The sequence below is a fragment of the Ranitomeya variabilis genome, chromosome 2 (genome assembly GCF_051348905.1).
Source record: "Ranitomeya variabilis isolate aRanVar5 chromosome 2, aRanVar5.hap1, whole genome shotgun sequence".
In the NCBI taxonomy this organism is placed as follows: Eukaryota; Metazoa; Chordata; class Amphibia; order Anura; family Dendrobatidae; genus Ranitomeya; species Ranitomeya variabilis.
This window is the reverse complement of record NC_135233.1, coordinates 440,410,157-440,426,297: the sequence shown is the minus strand read 5'-3', so window position 1 is coordinate 440,426,297 and position 16,141 is coordinate 440,410,157. Positions and strand designations below refer to the sequence as shown.

The 16,141-nt window shown below is 49.3% G+C and overlaps 1 protein-coding gene across 3 annotated transcripts in view; it reads left to right on the top strand.

Annotated features, from left to right (window-relative positions):
* Positions 1-16,141, top strand: part of ACCS (1-aminocyclopropane-1-carboxylate synthase homolog (inactive)) — a 53,512-nt gene that overhangs the window by 24,606 nt on the left and 12,765 nt on the right. For all 3 annotated transcript variants that reach the window (XM_077287079.1, XM_077287080.1, XM_077287081.1), the window contains 2 exons: positions 9,105-9,194; positions 9,593-9,638. In XM_077287079.1, coding sequence (XP_077143194.1) covers positions 9,105-9,194; positions 9,593-9,638 — 136 coding nt within the window. The remainder of the gene's footprint in view (positions 1-9,104; positions 9,195-9,592; positions 9,639-16,141) is intronic.

The window sequence follows — 16,141 nt, the reverse complement described above, 5'->3', positions numbered from 1 at the left end:
TGTATTATACCCCAGAGCTGCACTCACTATTCTGCTGGTGCAGTCAATACTTTACTGATCCTGAGTTACATCCAGTATTATACTCCAGAGCTGCACTCACTATTCTGCTGGTGCAGTCAGTGTGTACGTACATTACATTACTGATCCTGAGTTACATCCTGTATTATACTCCAGAGCTGCACTCACTATTCTGCTGGTGGAGTCACTGAGTACATGCATTACATTACTGATCCTGAGTTACATCTTGCATTATACTCCAGAGCTGCACTCACTATTCTGCTGGTGCAGTCAGTGTACATACATTACATTACTGATCCTGTACTGATCCTGAGTTACATCCTCTATTATACCCCAGAGCTGTGCTCTCTATTCTGCTGGTGCAGTCACTGTGTACATACATGACATTACTGATCCTGAGTTACGTCCTGCATTATACTCCAGAGCTGCACTCAATATTCTGCTGGTGCAGTCACTGTGTACATTCATTACATTACTGATCTTACATTTTGTATTACACTCCAGAGCTGCACTTACTATTCTGCTGGTGCAGTCACTATGTACATACATTACATTACTGATCCTGTACTGATCCTGTATTATACTCCAGAGCTGCACTCACTATTCTGCTGGTGCAGTCACTGTGTACATACATGACATTACTGATCCTGAGTTACATCCTGTATTATACTCCAGAGCTGCACTCACTATTCTGCTGGTGCAGTCACTATGTACATACATTACATTACTGATCCTGTACTGATCCTGTATTATACCCCAGAGCTGCACTCACTATTCTGCTGGTACAGTCACTGTGTACATACATTACATTACTGATCCTGAGTTACATCCTGTATTATACTCCAGAGCTGTACTTACTATTCTGCTGGGGCAGTCACTGTGTACATACATTATATTACTGATCCTGAGTTACATCCTGTATTATACTCCAGAGCTGTTCTCACTATTCTGCTGGTGCAGTCACTGTGTACATACATTACATTACTGATCCTGAGTTACATCCTGTATTATACTCCAGAGCTGTACTTACTATTCTGCTGGGGCAGTCACTGTGTACATACATTACATTACTGATCCTGAGTTACCTCCTGTATTATACCCCAGAGGTGCACTCACTATTCTGCTGGTGCAGTCACTGTGTACATACATTACATTACTGATCCTGAGTTACCTCCTGTATTATACTCCAGAGCTGCACTCACTTTTCTGCTGGTGGAGTCACTACATTACTTCTTGTATTCAGGTCCCAAGTTAATGCCTCTGTTGTAGACCTAAACTGTCTAAACATTTCCTTCTTGTTTGTGGCCTGGGGTTTCCATTCTGGGATAATGTTTTTACTCCAGCTTGCAGAATTATGAATGCAGCTCTGGAATATACTAATACTAGATGGTGGCCCGATTCTAACTTATCGGGTATTCTAGAATATGTATGCGTAGTGTATAGCACAGCCCACGTAGTATATTGCACAGCCACTCAGTACATTGCGCAGCCCACGCAGTACATTGCGCAGCCCACACAGTACGTTGCGCAGCCCACACAGTACATTGCGCAGCCCACGCAGTACATTGCGCAGCCCACGCAGTACATTGCGCAGCCTACATAGTATATTGCGCAGCCTACGTAGTATATTGCGCAGCCCACGTTGTATATTGGGCAGCCCACGTTGTATATTGCGCAGCCCATGTTGTATATTGCGCAGCCCACGTTGTATATTGCGCAGCCTACATAGTATATTGCGCAGCCCACGTAGTATATTGTGCAGCCCATGTAGTATATTGCTCAGCCTACGTAGTATATTGCGCAGCCCACGTTGTATATTGCGCGGCCTACGTAGTATATTGCGCAGCCTACGTAGTATATTGCGCAGCCCACGTAGTATATTGTGCAGCCCATGTAGTATATTGCTCAGCCTACGTAGTATGTTGCGCAGCCCATGTTGTATATTGCGCAGCCCACGTTGTATATTGCGCAGCCTACGTAGTATATTGCGCAGCCCACTGTTGTGAACTCTGTTTTCGGGCTCCCTCTTGTGGTCACTGGTGGTATGGTGTGACTTTTGCTTTGGGCTCCCCCTGGTGGCTTTGTTTGTTATCCTGCTGGTCTCTGGCTATCAGCTGGTTCGTTATCCTCTGGGAGGTTCCTATATAGCTCTGTTTTACTTCCTCTTGTTGCCGGCTGTCGATGTAATCAGTGCTACTCAGATTCCTTCTGACTACCTTTCTCCCAGTCCATCCAGGACAAAGCTAAGTTTTGTTTGCTCATTTTTTTGATCAGCAGTGTTTATCATGTTTTCTTGTCCAGCTTGCTAAAATGTGATTTCCTTGCTTGCTGGATGCTCTAGTGGACTGAGTTTCTCCCCACACACCATTAGTTGGTGCGTAGGTTCTTGTAATCTCAGGATGGATATTTTGTAAGGGTTTTTTATTGATCGCATAGACCCCTGCTCTATTTTCTGCTTTCTAGTACTAGTGGGCCTCTTTTGTTGAATCTGATTTCATCCCTACGTATGTGCCTTCTTCTTACTTCACCGTTAATATTTGTTGGGGGCTTCTATATCTTTGGGGATTATTTCTCTGGAGGCAAGCGAGGTCTTTCTTTCTCTTTAGGGGTAGCTAGTTCCTCAGGCTGGCTCGAAACGTCTAGGAATTTTTTAGGCACGTTCACCGGCTACCTCTAGTTGTTTTGGATAGGTTCAGATTTGCGATCAGTCCAGTTACCACCTCCCTAGAGTTTGTCCTTAGTTTATTCACTTGCTGGTCTATTCGTGATCCTCAGCCACTAAGGATCATAACAGTACAGCCGGCCAGTAAAGTGTTAATTGCATGGCAGAAGCAAGAGAAAAGAAGCCTTGAGAATTTTTTTTTTTTTTTTTTGCCGTGTGGCTAGCTTCTCTCCTCCTCTTAATCTTGGTGTGGCTCTGAGTTCAGCTGCTGACATGGATGTCCAGAGCTTGGCTTCCAGTCTGGATCATCTTGCTGCTAGGGTTCAAAGTATTCAGGATTTTGTTGTTCACAGTCCTATGTCAGAGCCTAGAATACCTATTCCGGAGTTGTTTTCTGGAGATAGATCTAGGTTCCTGAATTTTAGGAACAATTGTAAGTTGTTTCTTTCTTTGAAACCTCGTTCCTCTGGTGATGCCGTTCAGCAAGTTAAGATTATCATTTCCTTTTTGCGTGGTGACCCCCAAGATTGGGCCTTCGCATTGGCGCCAGGGGATCCTGCATTGCTTAGTGTAGATGCGTTTTTTCTAGCCCTTGGATTGCTCTATGAGGAACCTAATCTTGAGAACCAGGCTGAAAAAACGTTATTGGCCCTCTCGCAGGGGCAAGATGAAGCAGAGGTGTACTGCCAGAAATTTCGGAAATGGTCGGTGCTTACTCAGTGGAATGAGTGTGCCCTGGCTGCAAATTTCAGAGAAGGTCTTTCTGAAGCCATTAAGAATGTCATGGTGGGGTTCCCTACGCCTGCAGGTCTGAATGAGTCAATGACTCTGGCCATTCAGATTGATCGGAGTTTGCGGGAGCGCAAACCTGTGCACCATTTGGCGGTGTCTTCTGAACAGACACCTGAATCTATGCAATGTGACAGAATTCTGACCAGAAGTGAACGGCAAAATTATAGACGGCAAAATGGGTTGTGCTTTTACTGTGGTGACTCAGCTCATGTTATCTCAGCATGCTCTAAGCGCAAAAAAAAGGTTGATAAATCTGTCACCATTGGTACTTTACAGCCTAAGTTCATTTTGTCTGTTACCCTGATTTGTTCCCTGTCATCTTACCCGGTTAATGCTTTTGTAGATTCAGGTGCCGCCCTGAGTCTGATGGATTGGTCATTTGCCAGGCGCTGTGGTTTTGATTTGGAGCCTTTAAAATTCCCTATTCCGCTAAGGGGAATTGATTCTACACCATTGGCTACGAATAGACCTCAGCACTGGACACAAGTGACCATGTGCATGACTCCTGTTCATCAGGAGGTGATTCGCTTTCTTGTACTGCATAATTTGCATGATGTCGTCGTGTTGGGTCTACCATGGTTGCAGACTCATAATCCAGTCCTGGATTGGAAAGCTATGTCGGTGTCAAGTTGGGGTTGTCAGGGAATTCATGGTGACGCTCCTGTGGTGTCTATTGCTTCGTCCACTCCTTCTGAAGTCCCTACGTTTTTGTCAGACTGCCAGGATGTATTTGAGGAGCCCAAACTCAATTCTCTACCTCCTCATAGGGACTGTGATTGTGCTATAAATTTGATTCCTGGTAGTAAGTTTCCTAAGGGACGACTTTTCAATTTATCTGTGCCGGAGCATGCTGCCATGCGGAGTTATATAAAGGAGTCTTTAGAGAGGGGACATATTCGCCCGTCCTCATCCCCTCTTGGTGCAGGATTCTTTTTTGTGGCTAAAAAGGATGGTTCCCTGAGACCCTGTATTGATTATCGCCTTTTGAATAAAATCACGGTCAAATTTCAGTATCCTTTGCCATTGTTAACTGATTTGTTTGCTCGCATTAGGGGGTCTAGTTGGTTCACCAAGATAGATCTTCGTGGTGCGTATAACCTTGTGCGTATAAAACAGGGTGATGAATGGAAAACTGCATTTAATACGCCTGAATGCCATTTTGAGTACTTGGTGATGCCTTTTGGACTTTCTAATGCTCCTTCAGTCTTTCAGTCCTTTATGCATGACATCTTCCGTGAATATCTGGATAAGTTTATGATTGTGTATCTGGATGATATTCTGTTTTTTTCGGATGATTGGGAGTCTCATGTTAAGCAGGTCAGGATGGTCTTTCAGGTCCTACGTGACAATGCTTTATTTGTGAAGGGCTCAAAATGTCTTTTTGGAGTCCAGAAGATTTCTTTTTTGGGTTTCATTTTTTCTCCTTCTACTATTGAGATGGACCCAGTCAAGGTTCAGGCTATTCATGACTGGACGCAGCCTACATCTGTTAAGAGTCTTCAGAAGTTCTTGGGTTTTGCTAATTTTTACCGTCGCTTCATAGCTAATTTTTCTGGCGTTGTTAAGCCTTTGACGGATTTGACCAAGAAGGGTTCTGATGTGACTAATTGGTCTTCTGCGGCTGTGGAGGCCTTTCGGGAGCTGAAGTGTCGGTTTTCTTTGGCTCCGGTCTTATGTCAGCCAGATGTCTCTCTTCCCTTCCAGGTGGAGGTTGATGTTTCCGAGATTGGAGCGGGGGCTATTTTGTCGCAGAGAAGCCCCGATGGCTCTGTGATGAAGCCATGTGCTTTCTTTTGAAGAAAGTGTTCGCCTGCCGAGCGGAATTATGATGTCGGTAATCGGGAGCTGTTGGCTATGAAGTGGGCATTTGAGGAGTGGCGACATTGGCTCGAGGGAGCTAAACATCGTGTGGTGGTCTTGACTGACCACAAGAATTTGATTTATCTCGAGTCGGCCAAGCGGCTGAATCCCAGACAGGCTCGTTGGTCGTTGTTTTTCTCTCGTTTTGATTTCATGGTCTCGTACCTGCTGGGTTCGAAGAATGTGAAGGCTGATGCTCTTTCTAGGAGTTTTGTGCCTGACTCTCCTGGAGATCCAGAGCCGGCTGGTATCCTTAGAGAAGGGGTGATTTTGTCTGCCATCTCCCCAGATTTGTGACGTGTGCTGCAAGAGTTTCAGGCGGATAGACCTGACCGCTGTCCACCGGAGAGACTGTTTGTCCCAGATAGATGGACCAACCGAGTCATCTCTGAGGTTCATTCTTCGGTGTTGGCGGGCCATCCTGGAATATTTGGTACCAGAGACTTGGTGGCCAGGTCTTTTTGGTGGCCTTCCTTGTCGCGGGATGTGCGTTCCTTTGTGCAGTCTTGTGGAATTTGTGCTCGGGCTAAGCCTTGCTGTTCTCGTGCCAGTGGTTTGCTGTTACCTTTGCCTGTCCCTAAGAGGCCTTGGACGCACATTTCCATGGATTTTATTTCTGATCTCCCTGTCTCTGAGAGAATGTCTGTCATCTGGGTGGTGTGTGATCGTTTTTCTAAGATGGTCCATTTGGTGCCCTTGCCTAAGTTGCCTTCCTCCTCCGAGTTGGTTCCACTGTTTTTTCAAAATGTGGTTCGTTTGCACGGGATTCCTGAGAACATTGTTTCTGACAGAGGATCCAAGTTTGTGTCTAGATTTTGGCGGACCTTTTGTGCTAAGTTGGGCATTGAATTGTCTTTTTTATCGGCCTTCCATCCTCAGACGAATGGCCAAACCGAGCGAACTAATCAGACCTTGGAGACTTATTTAAGATGTTTTGTTTCTGCTGACCAGGACGACTGGGTTACTTTTTTACCGTTGGCCGAGTTTGCCCTTAATAATCGGGCTAGTTCTGCTACTTTGGTTTCTCCTTTTTTTTGTAATTCGGGGTTTCATCCTCGTTTTTCCTCGGGTCAGGTGGAGCCTTCTGACTGTCCTGGAGTGGATGTTGTGGTGGATAGGTTGCATCAGATTTGGAATCATGTGGTGGACAATTTGAAGTTGTCACAAGAGAAGGCTCAGCTCTTTGCCAACCGCCGTCGCTGTGTAGGTCCCCGACTTCGCGTTGGGGACTTGGTGTGGTTGTCTTCTCGCTTCGTTCCTATGAAGGTCTCCTCTCCTAAGTTCAAGCCTCGGTTTATCGGTCCTTATAAGATTCTGGAAGTCCTTGGCCCTGTGTCATTCCGTCTGGACCTCCCGGCATCATTTGCTATTCATAATGTGTTCCATCGCTCGTTGTTGCGGAGGTATGTGGTACCTGTGGTTCCTCCAGTTGAGCCTCCTGCCCCGGTGCTGGTTGAGGGAGAATTGGAATACGTGGTGGAGAAGATCTTGGATTCTCGTGTTTCTAGACGGAGACTCCAGTATTTGGTCAAGTGGAAGGGCTATGGTCAGGAGGATAATTCTTGGGTTGTCGCCTCTGATGTTCATGCGGCCGATTTGGTTCGTGCCTTCCATGTGGCTCATCCTGATCGCCCTGGGGGTTTTCATGAGGGTTCGGTGACCCCTCCTTAAGGGGGGGTACTGTTGTGAACTCTGTTTTCGGGCTCCCTCTTGTGGTCACTGGTGGTATGGTGTGACTTTTGCTTTGGGCTCCCCCTGGTGGCTTTGTTTGTTATCCTGCTGGTCTCTGGCTATCAGCTGGTTCGTTATCCTCTGGGAGGTTCCTATATAGCTCTGTTTTACTTCCTCTTGTTGCCGGCTGTCGATGTAATCAGTGCTACTCAGATTCCTTCTGACTACCTTGCTCCCAGTCCATCCAGGACAAAGCTAAGTTTTGTTTGATCAGCAGTGTTTATCATGTTTTCTTGTCCAGCTTGCTAAAATGTGATTTCCTTGCTTGCTGGATGCTCTAGTGGACTGAGTTTCTCCCCACACACCATTAGTTGGTGCGTGGGTTCTTGTAATCTCAGGATGGATATTTTGTAAGGGTTTTTTATTGATCGCATAGACCCCTGCTCTATTTTCTGCTTTCTAGTACTAGTGGGCCTCTTTTGCTGAATCTGATTTCATCCCTACGTATGTGCCTTCTTCTTACTTCACCGTTAATATTTGTTGGGGGCTTCTATATTTTTGGGGATTATTTCTCTGGAGGCAAGCGAGGTCTTTCTTTCTCTTTAGGGGTAGCTAGTTCCTCAGGCTGGCTCGAAACGTCTAGGAATTTTTTAGGCACGTTCACCGGCTACCTCTAGTTGTTTTGGATAGGTTCAGATTTGCGATCAGTCCAGTTACCATCTCCCTAGAGCTTGTCCTTAGTTTATTCACTTGCTGGTCTATTCGTGATCCTCAGCCACTAAGGATCATAACAGCCCACGCAGTACATTGCACAGCCTACATAGTATATTGCGCAGCCTACGTAGTACATTGCTCAGCCCACGTAGTATATTGCGCAGCCCATGTAGTATATTGCGCAGCCCACGTAGTATATTGCCCAGCCCACGTAGTATATTGCGCAGCCCACGTTGTACATTGCGCAGCCCACGTAGTATATTGCGCAGCCCACGTTGTATATTGCGCAGCCCATGCAGTACATTGCGCAGCCCACGCAGTACATTGCACAGCCCACACAGTACATTGCACAGCCCACGCAGTACATTGCGCAGCCTACATAGTATATTGCGCAGCCTACGTAGTATATTGCGCAGCCCACGTAGTATATTGCGCAGCCCACGTAGTATATTGCCCAGCCCACGTAGTATATTGCCCAACCCACGTAGTATATTGCCCAGCCCACGTAGTACATTGTGCAGCCCACGTAGTACATTGCGCAGCCCACATAGTATATTGCGCAGCCCACGTAGTATATTGTGCAGCCCACGTAGTATATTGCGCAGCCCACGTAGTATATTGCACAGTCCACGTAGTATATTGCGCAGCCCACGTAGTGTATTGCGCAGCCCACGTTGTATATTGCGCAGCCCACGTAAATAGCAATGTGGGCATGATATCCCTGTTAAAAAAAACTTCCGTTCCCAGGATGCATTGCGAAATTACCCAGAAGACTTAGCGGTCTCGCGAGACTGCTAAGTCTTCTGGGTAATTTCGCAATGAATCGCCAGGAACGGAAGATGGCGGCCGGCGCGAGCGGCTTGGCGGACTACGGACGGTGAGTATAGCAGGTTCTTTGTTTTTTTATTATTTTTAACATTAAATTTTTTTACTATTGATGCCGCATAGGCAGCCTCAATAGTAAAAAATTGGGGATACACAGGGTTAATAGCAGCGGTTACGGAGTGCGTTACCCGCGGCATAACGCAGTCCGTTACCGCCGGTATTAACCCTGTGTGAGCGGTGACCGGAGGGGTGTATGCGGGCGCCAGGCAGTGAGAGGGGAGTAAGGAGCGGCCATTTTCTTTCGGACTGTGCGCGTTGCTGATTGGTCGTGGCAATGGTCGTGGGCGTTTTGCCACGACCAATCAGCGACTTGGATTCCATGACAGACAGAGGCCGCGACCAATGAATATCCGTGACAGACAGAAAGACAGACAGACAGAAGTGATCCTTAGATAATTATATAGTAGATAAAACTTTGGGGATTGACAGTTGTTAACGCCACTATGCAGTAAACCCTCCTAGATGAGCGATGTGACCTGATGGATTCCTCTTTGTCTTGCAGGAACTCTTTACACGTCATAGTGGATGAGATTTACATGCTGTCCGTGTTTGATGAGTCTGCGACGTTCCACAGTGTGCTGAGCCTGGACAAGTGAGAAAGACAAATGTTCTCTGCTCCCGAGCAGAACTCTGCCGTCCTAATCTGATCCATCCAGCCGCTTCCAGCCGTATGCTTAGCGGATGCTCCTGGGCAGCACTCTTAAGGACGTCATGCACATTAGATAAAAATTGTGCATATCTGCCGGCCGAGTGTTCCCCTGTATGGTCCTGTTCACAAGATACATTTTTGATAGAATTTTTGCAGCAGCTATAATGTGACCACGTTTTTTAGACAATCGTGGCAATAATAATACATTGGGATGGCATTCTGTAATCACCACCTATAGGGGAGTCGGGAAAGAGATGTCAGCAGAACGACCGCTGCCTAATGTGTATGGAGCCGTCCTCTGAGTCACAGCGTTTATAATTACCCCATTCTGTATGTTTTAGGCTTCCTGATCCTCAGAGGACTCATGTTATGTGGGGCATCAGCAAGGTGAGTAAGGGCGATCGATAGGTCATCTCTTCACCCCATAGAAAAGTTTCCGTTTCTTTCCTCCCCTTCTTCCCATATTTTATTTCCCTGTCCACGTAGACATCTGAGGGCTTGTTTTTTGCAGGACGAGTTATACTTTTGAATGACACCATTCATTACTCTGTCGCCTCATTGGGGGACACAGGGCCATGGGTGTTATGCTGCTGTCCACTAGGAGGCGACACTATGCATAATCTGAAAAAGATTAACCGTGGCTCCTCCTCTGCAGTATACAGCCCTGGACGGCGTCAGCCTTCTCCAGTTTTTGCTTAGTGTCGCATAGGAGGCACACCTAAGATTTTTTACTCCGTTTTTTTTTTCCGACGGATTACAGATGAAGAAAAGTGGGTCTCCTGTGAGACTCCCGGCATGGCTCCTTCCTCGGCCCCCTATTACGGGGTGCCCGGTTGAAGTAGAGATGGCTATTCCCCATGTTGCTCCTTCCCCAGTCCCTCGGGTGCTGGTTCGAAGTTGAGACCCCCCCTCCTTCCCCAATTCCTTTTGTTTACTTTGTTGAGGTCGAGGCGAGGATAAAGGCCCCTGAAGGTGACAACAGCACCCTCCCTAATCCCCCTCTGGGGGCATTAGGTTGAGACGCCTCAGGTAGGGCCTGTACAGGCAGCATTCTACAGCTCCCAGCAATGGGCCAGCACCCTGCGCCTGCATCCAGGGACCCCAGCCCAGCTGCGGGCTCCTGTCGGGGCCGGGGGGAGTGCAGGCAGGCATGGCACATACAGACAGGGCTCCCTGCGCCCCTGTCTCTGCGGCAGCACCAGCTCTATACTGCCTCGGGGGGACCCCTCACAGGGCCCCCCTCCCGCTTACAGCCCCACCGCTATCCTGCCTTTAAATCCGGGGGGGTCCGGTTCAGATCCGACCCCCCCCCCAGACTTCCGCGCCGGTCTGGAGCCTTTCTGGGCATCAGGCATCTAATTTAGGCCTCCTCTCCGTCCCCCGGCCCGCCCCCTGGATGACAAATATGACACTCTACAGTGTCATAAAGGGGGTGGATCGAGACAGAAAGGGCGCGTTTTTACACAGCTTTGCCACCTTTTTTTCAGCTCTCTGCCCCCTTCTCCCCTCTGCCTCTTTTCCTCGGCGGCCATTTCTACTGCAGCAAGGATTAACCCTGCATCTCCCGGTCAGCAGGACCAGGCCAGCCAGTCTCCGGGGGGCACAAGACTGTGGATCTTCGGCGCTGGACCTAGGGGCATACTGGTGGGGTAAGATCACAGCTGGGTTGTTTTATTCGGCTGTGAATCCATATTACCTATAAGGCTCCCCTATAGGTTTCTCTACCACTGTAAGGTCCTTTGCATAGCAGCCCTTCTGCACTCTGTGCACTATGCCGGGCTCAAGGTCCAATAGAACCAGGTAGGACTGCTACTATGCATTCTGTACAGCCTGCTGGACCGCTCTCCCCAGTGGCAGCACGTAACGCACTGCCAGGACTGCATCCAGACTACTGCGTCAGAGCCCCAAGAAGCCCCTGCCAATGCCTCGGTGTCTAATGCTACGCCGGAATGGGTCACTCAGAGGTTGCAATGTATGACGCAGTCTATAGATAACCAAACCTCCACATTGCTTCAGGCTCTGCAGAGTCATGCCTCGGCTATGACCGCTACCCAGCAAAGGGAGAGCTTGACTCAGGAACAGAACGACCTGGCACATCCACGTCTAGGTCAGGACGCAAGCTTACCCATAGGTCAAGTCCATCTGCGTCATCCCATAGCACACGGTCATCCCCTTCTAGGGAGAGACACCGTAGTTCCAAGTCATCTAGACCGTCCCCTTCCAGGGGCAGACGATGCAGATCTCCGCAGTCCCCGACCAGAGAAGGCCTCCTCCCTAGCTCACCCAGCAGGGGACGCCTCAGTGATACACAGGATTCGGAAGGCATCTGTGACTCCGACTCAGACAGGGAAACGGAGGGGTCCCTGATCCCAATCCCCCCCTAGCAATACAGCGCTAGTCGAGGACATAATCTCTTCCATCCATCGGGTGCTGGACATTTCTAATCTGCCACCAGAGAACTTCCTTTGAAGGACCTCTGAAGCCGCCTAAGGTTTTCTCTAACCACTCAGAGTTTAAAGCGATCCTTATAGAGCAGCTCTCACAGCCTGAGAAAAAATTCGCTAATCGCAAATATCTGGAGGCAAGGTACCCTTTCCCACCGAAGGACACCAAGGATTGGACAGATCCACCCGAAGTGGACCCCCCAGTCTCTAGACTAGCAGCACAGACTCTCCTTTCACTGCCAGATAGCTCAACCCTCAGGGACGCAGCAGACCGGCAGTTGGAACGCATGGCTCGTTCAATTTTCGAGGCTGCAGGGGCCTCCCTGGCTCCCGCGTTCGCTTCAGTTTGGGCTGCCAAGGCCATACTGGCTTGGGCCAAAAATTTACAAGCTGGCCTCCAAGCATCTGCTTCTGAGCTGTCGGACCAAGCGGTTCAAATAGCAGTTGTAGCAGATTACATGCTTCATGCAGCTCTGTATTCAGCAAGGGACGTAGCGGGGATAGCATCAAACGCCATCACGATTCGGCGTATCCTCTGGCTGCGGAATTGAAAGCGGACGCAGCCTCAAAGAAGTCCCTCACGCACCTCCCGTATCTCAGTGGGTGACCTTTCGGTGAAAAGTTAGGCACAATGATATCCAACGCCACCGGGGGTAAGAGTACCTCTCTCCCTCAACTGAAACCTATACGCACTTACAAGAAGTGTAACAAAACCGATTCTGATCCTTTCGGAATTCCTCGGGCTGGTCCGTCTCGCGTCCAGCACAAAATCATAACCGTTCCCCACACAGGGACAACTCATGGTCGACGCAAAGGTCGGACAAGACCTGGCAGTTAAAAGCAGGCCAGTCAAAGCCCAAAGGAGGTAAACCTCAGATTTTTTCCTCCTCATGACTCACGGACCCTGGAAGACATCCCACCCGTAGGCGGCCGACTTTGCTCTTCCAGCAAGTCTGGATGCCTACTACAGAAGACAGGTGGGTCAGGGAACTAGTGTCTTCTGGATACAAGATAGTGTTCAACCTCCAACTCACCGAACCAAGTCTTCCTCTCTGTTCCCCCAAAACCACCAGCCAAGGCTCATGCCTTCCACCAAGCGGTTCCCTCGCTTCTTCAAGCAGGAGTCATAGTACCGGTTCCCACAGCCGGGCGCTTCCGAGGGTTCTACTCCAATCTATTCGTAGTCCCCAAGAAAGGAGGCAGCGTACGGCCCATACTGGACCTAAAACAACTCACAACTATGTACGGGTTCGTCACTTCCGCTGGGGTCCCCTTCGGTCCATCATTGCGTCCATGGAGAAGGGAGAATATCTCGCCTTCATAGAAATACAAGACGCATACCTGCATATACCGATTGCACCTGCTCGTCAGAGTTTTCTCAGGTTCGCAATCGACCAGGACCACTACCAGTTCGTGGCTCTTCTGTTCGGACTCGCCACGGCTCCCAGAGTGTTTACCAAGGTCATGGCAGCCACCATGGACGTCCTGCACTCCAGAGGCATAGTAGTCGTTCCATACCTGGATGATCTACTCATCAAGGCTCCTACCTTCAAGGACTGCGAGCTCAGCATCTCAATCACAATCGACACTGAGTCGCATGGGTTGGTTAGTCAACCTACAAAGGTCATCACCAACCCTGAGTCTGTCTCTGACCTTCCTGGGAATGCTATACAACACCTCCAGGGGTCTAGTGCTCTTTCCCAGACACAAGGCACTGGCTCTCCGCCTAGGAGTTCGCATCCTCTTCCGCAAACCCCCTCGATCTCTCCAGTTTTCCATGAGTCCTTTTTTTCATGAGACGGGGGCAGCAATAGAAGCGGTCCCAATGTGTCCCAGTTTCACCTCAGGCCTCTCCAACTAGCCATTCTCATGTCCTGGGACAGTAATCCCTTTCTCTCTCGACAGGGAGTTCCGGCTAACGTCGTCAACCAAGAGGTCCCGGCACTGGTGGCTCAAGCCAACCTTGCTAGCAAAGGGGAAATCCTTTCTCACAGGTCAGTGGAAGGTTCTGACCACCGATGCGAGCCTGACGGGTTGGGGTGCAGTGCACCTACACCACAGGGCACAGGGCAAGTGGTCCCCAGTGGAAGCGACCATCCCCATCAACATCCTGGGAATTCGTGCCATCCTCCTGGCATTCAGGGCCTTCCATCACTTACTGGCAGCCTCTCACATCAGAATGCAATCGGACAATGCCACCACTGTGGCATATGTGAATCACCATGGGGGGACCCGCAGTACCCAGGCGATGCGAGAAGTGTCACACATCCTCCACTGGGTGGAGGACACAGGCTCTGTTCTCTCGGCGGTCCACATTACGAGTGTGGACAATTGGGAAGCAGACTTCCTCAGACGACAAGGAATAGATTCGGGAGAGTGGTTTCTCCATCCTGAAATTTTTCGTCAGATCTGCCATCGCTTGGGGACCCCAGATGTGGACCTAATGGCATCCCACTTCAATGCCAAGGTCTCCAACTTCATGGCCAGAACACACGATCCGCGGTCGCTCGGAGCAGACGCTCTGGTTCAGGACTGGACCCAGTTCCAGCCTCTGTACATTTTTCCACCTCTCCCCCTGTTATCCAGAGTGGTGAGGAAGATCAAGCAAGATGGAGTTCCAACCATCTTAATCGCACCGGTCTGGCCCAGACATACATGGTACGCCGACGTCGTACAACTTTCAGCAGACGCCCCCTGGCGCCTCCCCGACCGCCCGGATCTTCTATCACAAGGCCAGTTCTACCATCAGAACTCAGGGGCTCTCAATTTGACGGCATGGCCCTTGAAACCTGGGTCCTAACCCAGGCAGGGCTCTCGACGGACGTCATTAGGACCATGATCAGGGCACGGAAGCCAGCCTCTGCCAAGATCTATGACCGTACCTGGAAAGTTCTCTTTACCTGGTGCAAATCTCGCGGCCAGACCCCATTCCCTTCTTCCCTCCCCGAACTACCTGTTTTTTTCTCCAATCGGGTCTGGAGGCCAGGCTGTCCCTGGGCTCGCCTAAGAGCCAGGTGTCAGCCCTCTCAGTGCTTTTTTTTTTCAAAGGCGCATTGCTACCAAGCTGCGAGTAAGGACTTTTCTTCAGGGGGTTTCCTGTTGTGAATTCTGCTTTTGGGCTCCCTCCGGTGGTTGTAGGTGGTAATGCAGTTGTCCCTGAGTTGCAGTCCTGGTCAGGTGTATCTGCTGATTGCAGTTCTGACTGGGGTATTTAGGCGTGCAGGATTCATTAGTCCTTGCCAGTTGTCCATGGTTGTTGGGAGGTTTTGGTCCTAGTTTGGTTCCTTCTGCCTTCTGCCAAATCAGCAAAGATAAGTGTCTGGTTTTGTTTCTGTGGCACACATGCTGTGTGCTTAATAATTCTGTGCTATTTAGTGTTTTTTTTGTCCAGCTTAGATTGTGTCAGTATTTTCTCAGTCTTGTTGGATTCTCTGGAGTGGCAGATATACATTCCATGTCTTTAGTTAGATTGTGGAACTTTTTGTATTATCTGCTGTGGATATTTTTGGAAGGGTTTTAATACTGACCGCTTAGTATTCTGTCCTATCTTTCCCTATTTAGCTAGAGTGGCCTCTTTTGCTGAATCCTGTTTTCTGCCTGCGTGTGTCTTTCCTCTCCTACTCACAGTCAATATTCGTGGGGGGCTGCCTATCCTTTGGGGTTCTGCTCTGAGGCAAGGTAGTATTTCTATTTCCATCTATAGGGGTATTTAGTCCTCCGGCTGTGTCGAGGTGACTAGGGTTTGTTAGGCACACCCCACGGCTACTTCTAGTTGCGGTGTTAGTTCAGGTTTTGCGGTCAGTACAGTTTCCACCTACTCCAGAGAAAGTTCATGCGGCTCCAAAGTCACCGGATCATAACAGTTTCCCGATTGGTTCCCCCCTACAGACGACCACTAGAAACGTGGGACCTCAACCTGGTCCTGATAGCATTGCAGGAACCACCCTTCGAACCCCTTAAGGAGGTCCTGCTCTGCCTTCTCTCCCAGAAGGTAGTATTTTCTTGGTGGCAATCACCTCGCTACGCAGGGTGTCTGAACTGACAGCACTCTCCTGCAGCTGGCCCTTCCTGGTTTTTCACCAGGACAAGGTAGTTCTCCGTACGTTCCCATCCTTCCTTCCGAAGGTTGTGTCCAACTTCCATCTCAATGAGGAAATTTCTCTGCCTTCCCTTTGTCCGGTCCCGGTTCATAGAGTGGAGAAGGCTCTGCATGCGCTTGACCTTGTCAGGGCATTGCGTATATATGTGTCTAGGACTGCGTCCTTCCGGAGGTCTGATCCCTTTTCCTTCTTCCGGAAGGCGGCCGCAAGGGCCTCCCAGCTTCCAAAGCTACCCTTGCCAGGAAGATCACATCCACCATACAAGAGGCCTACCGCCTTAAGAATTCTCCTCTTCCAGCCGGTATTACGGCACATTCTACACGGGCGGTAGGGGCCTCCTGGGCCA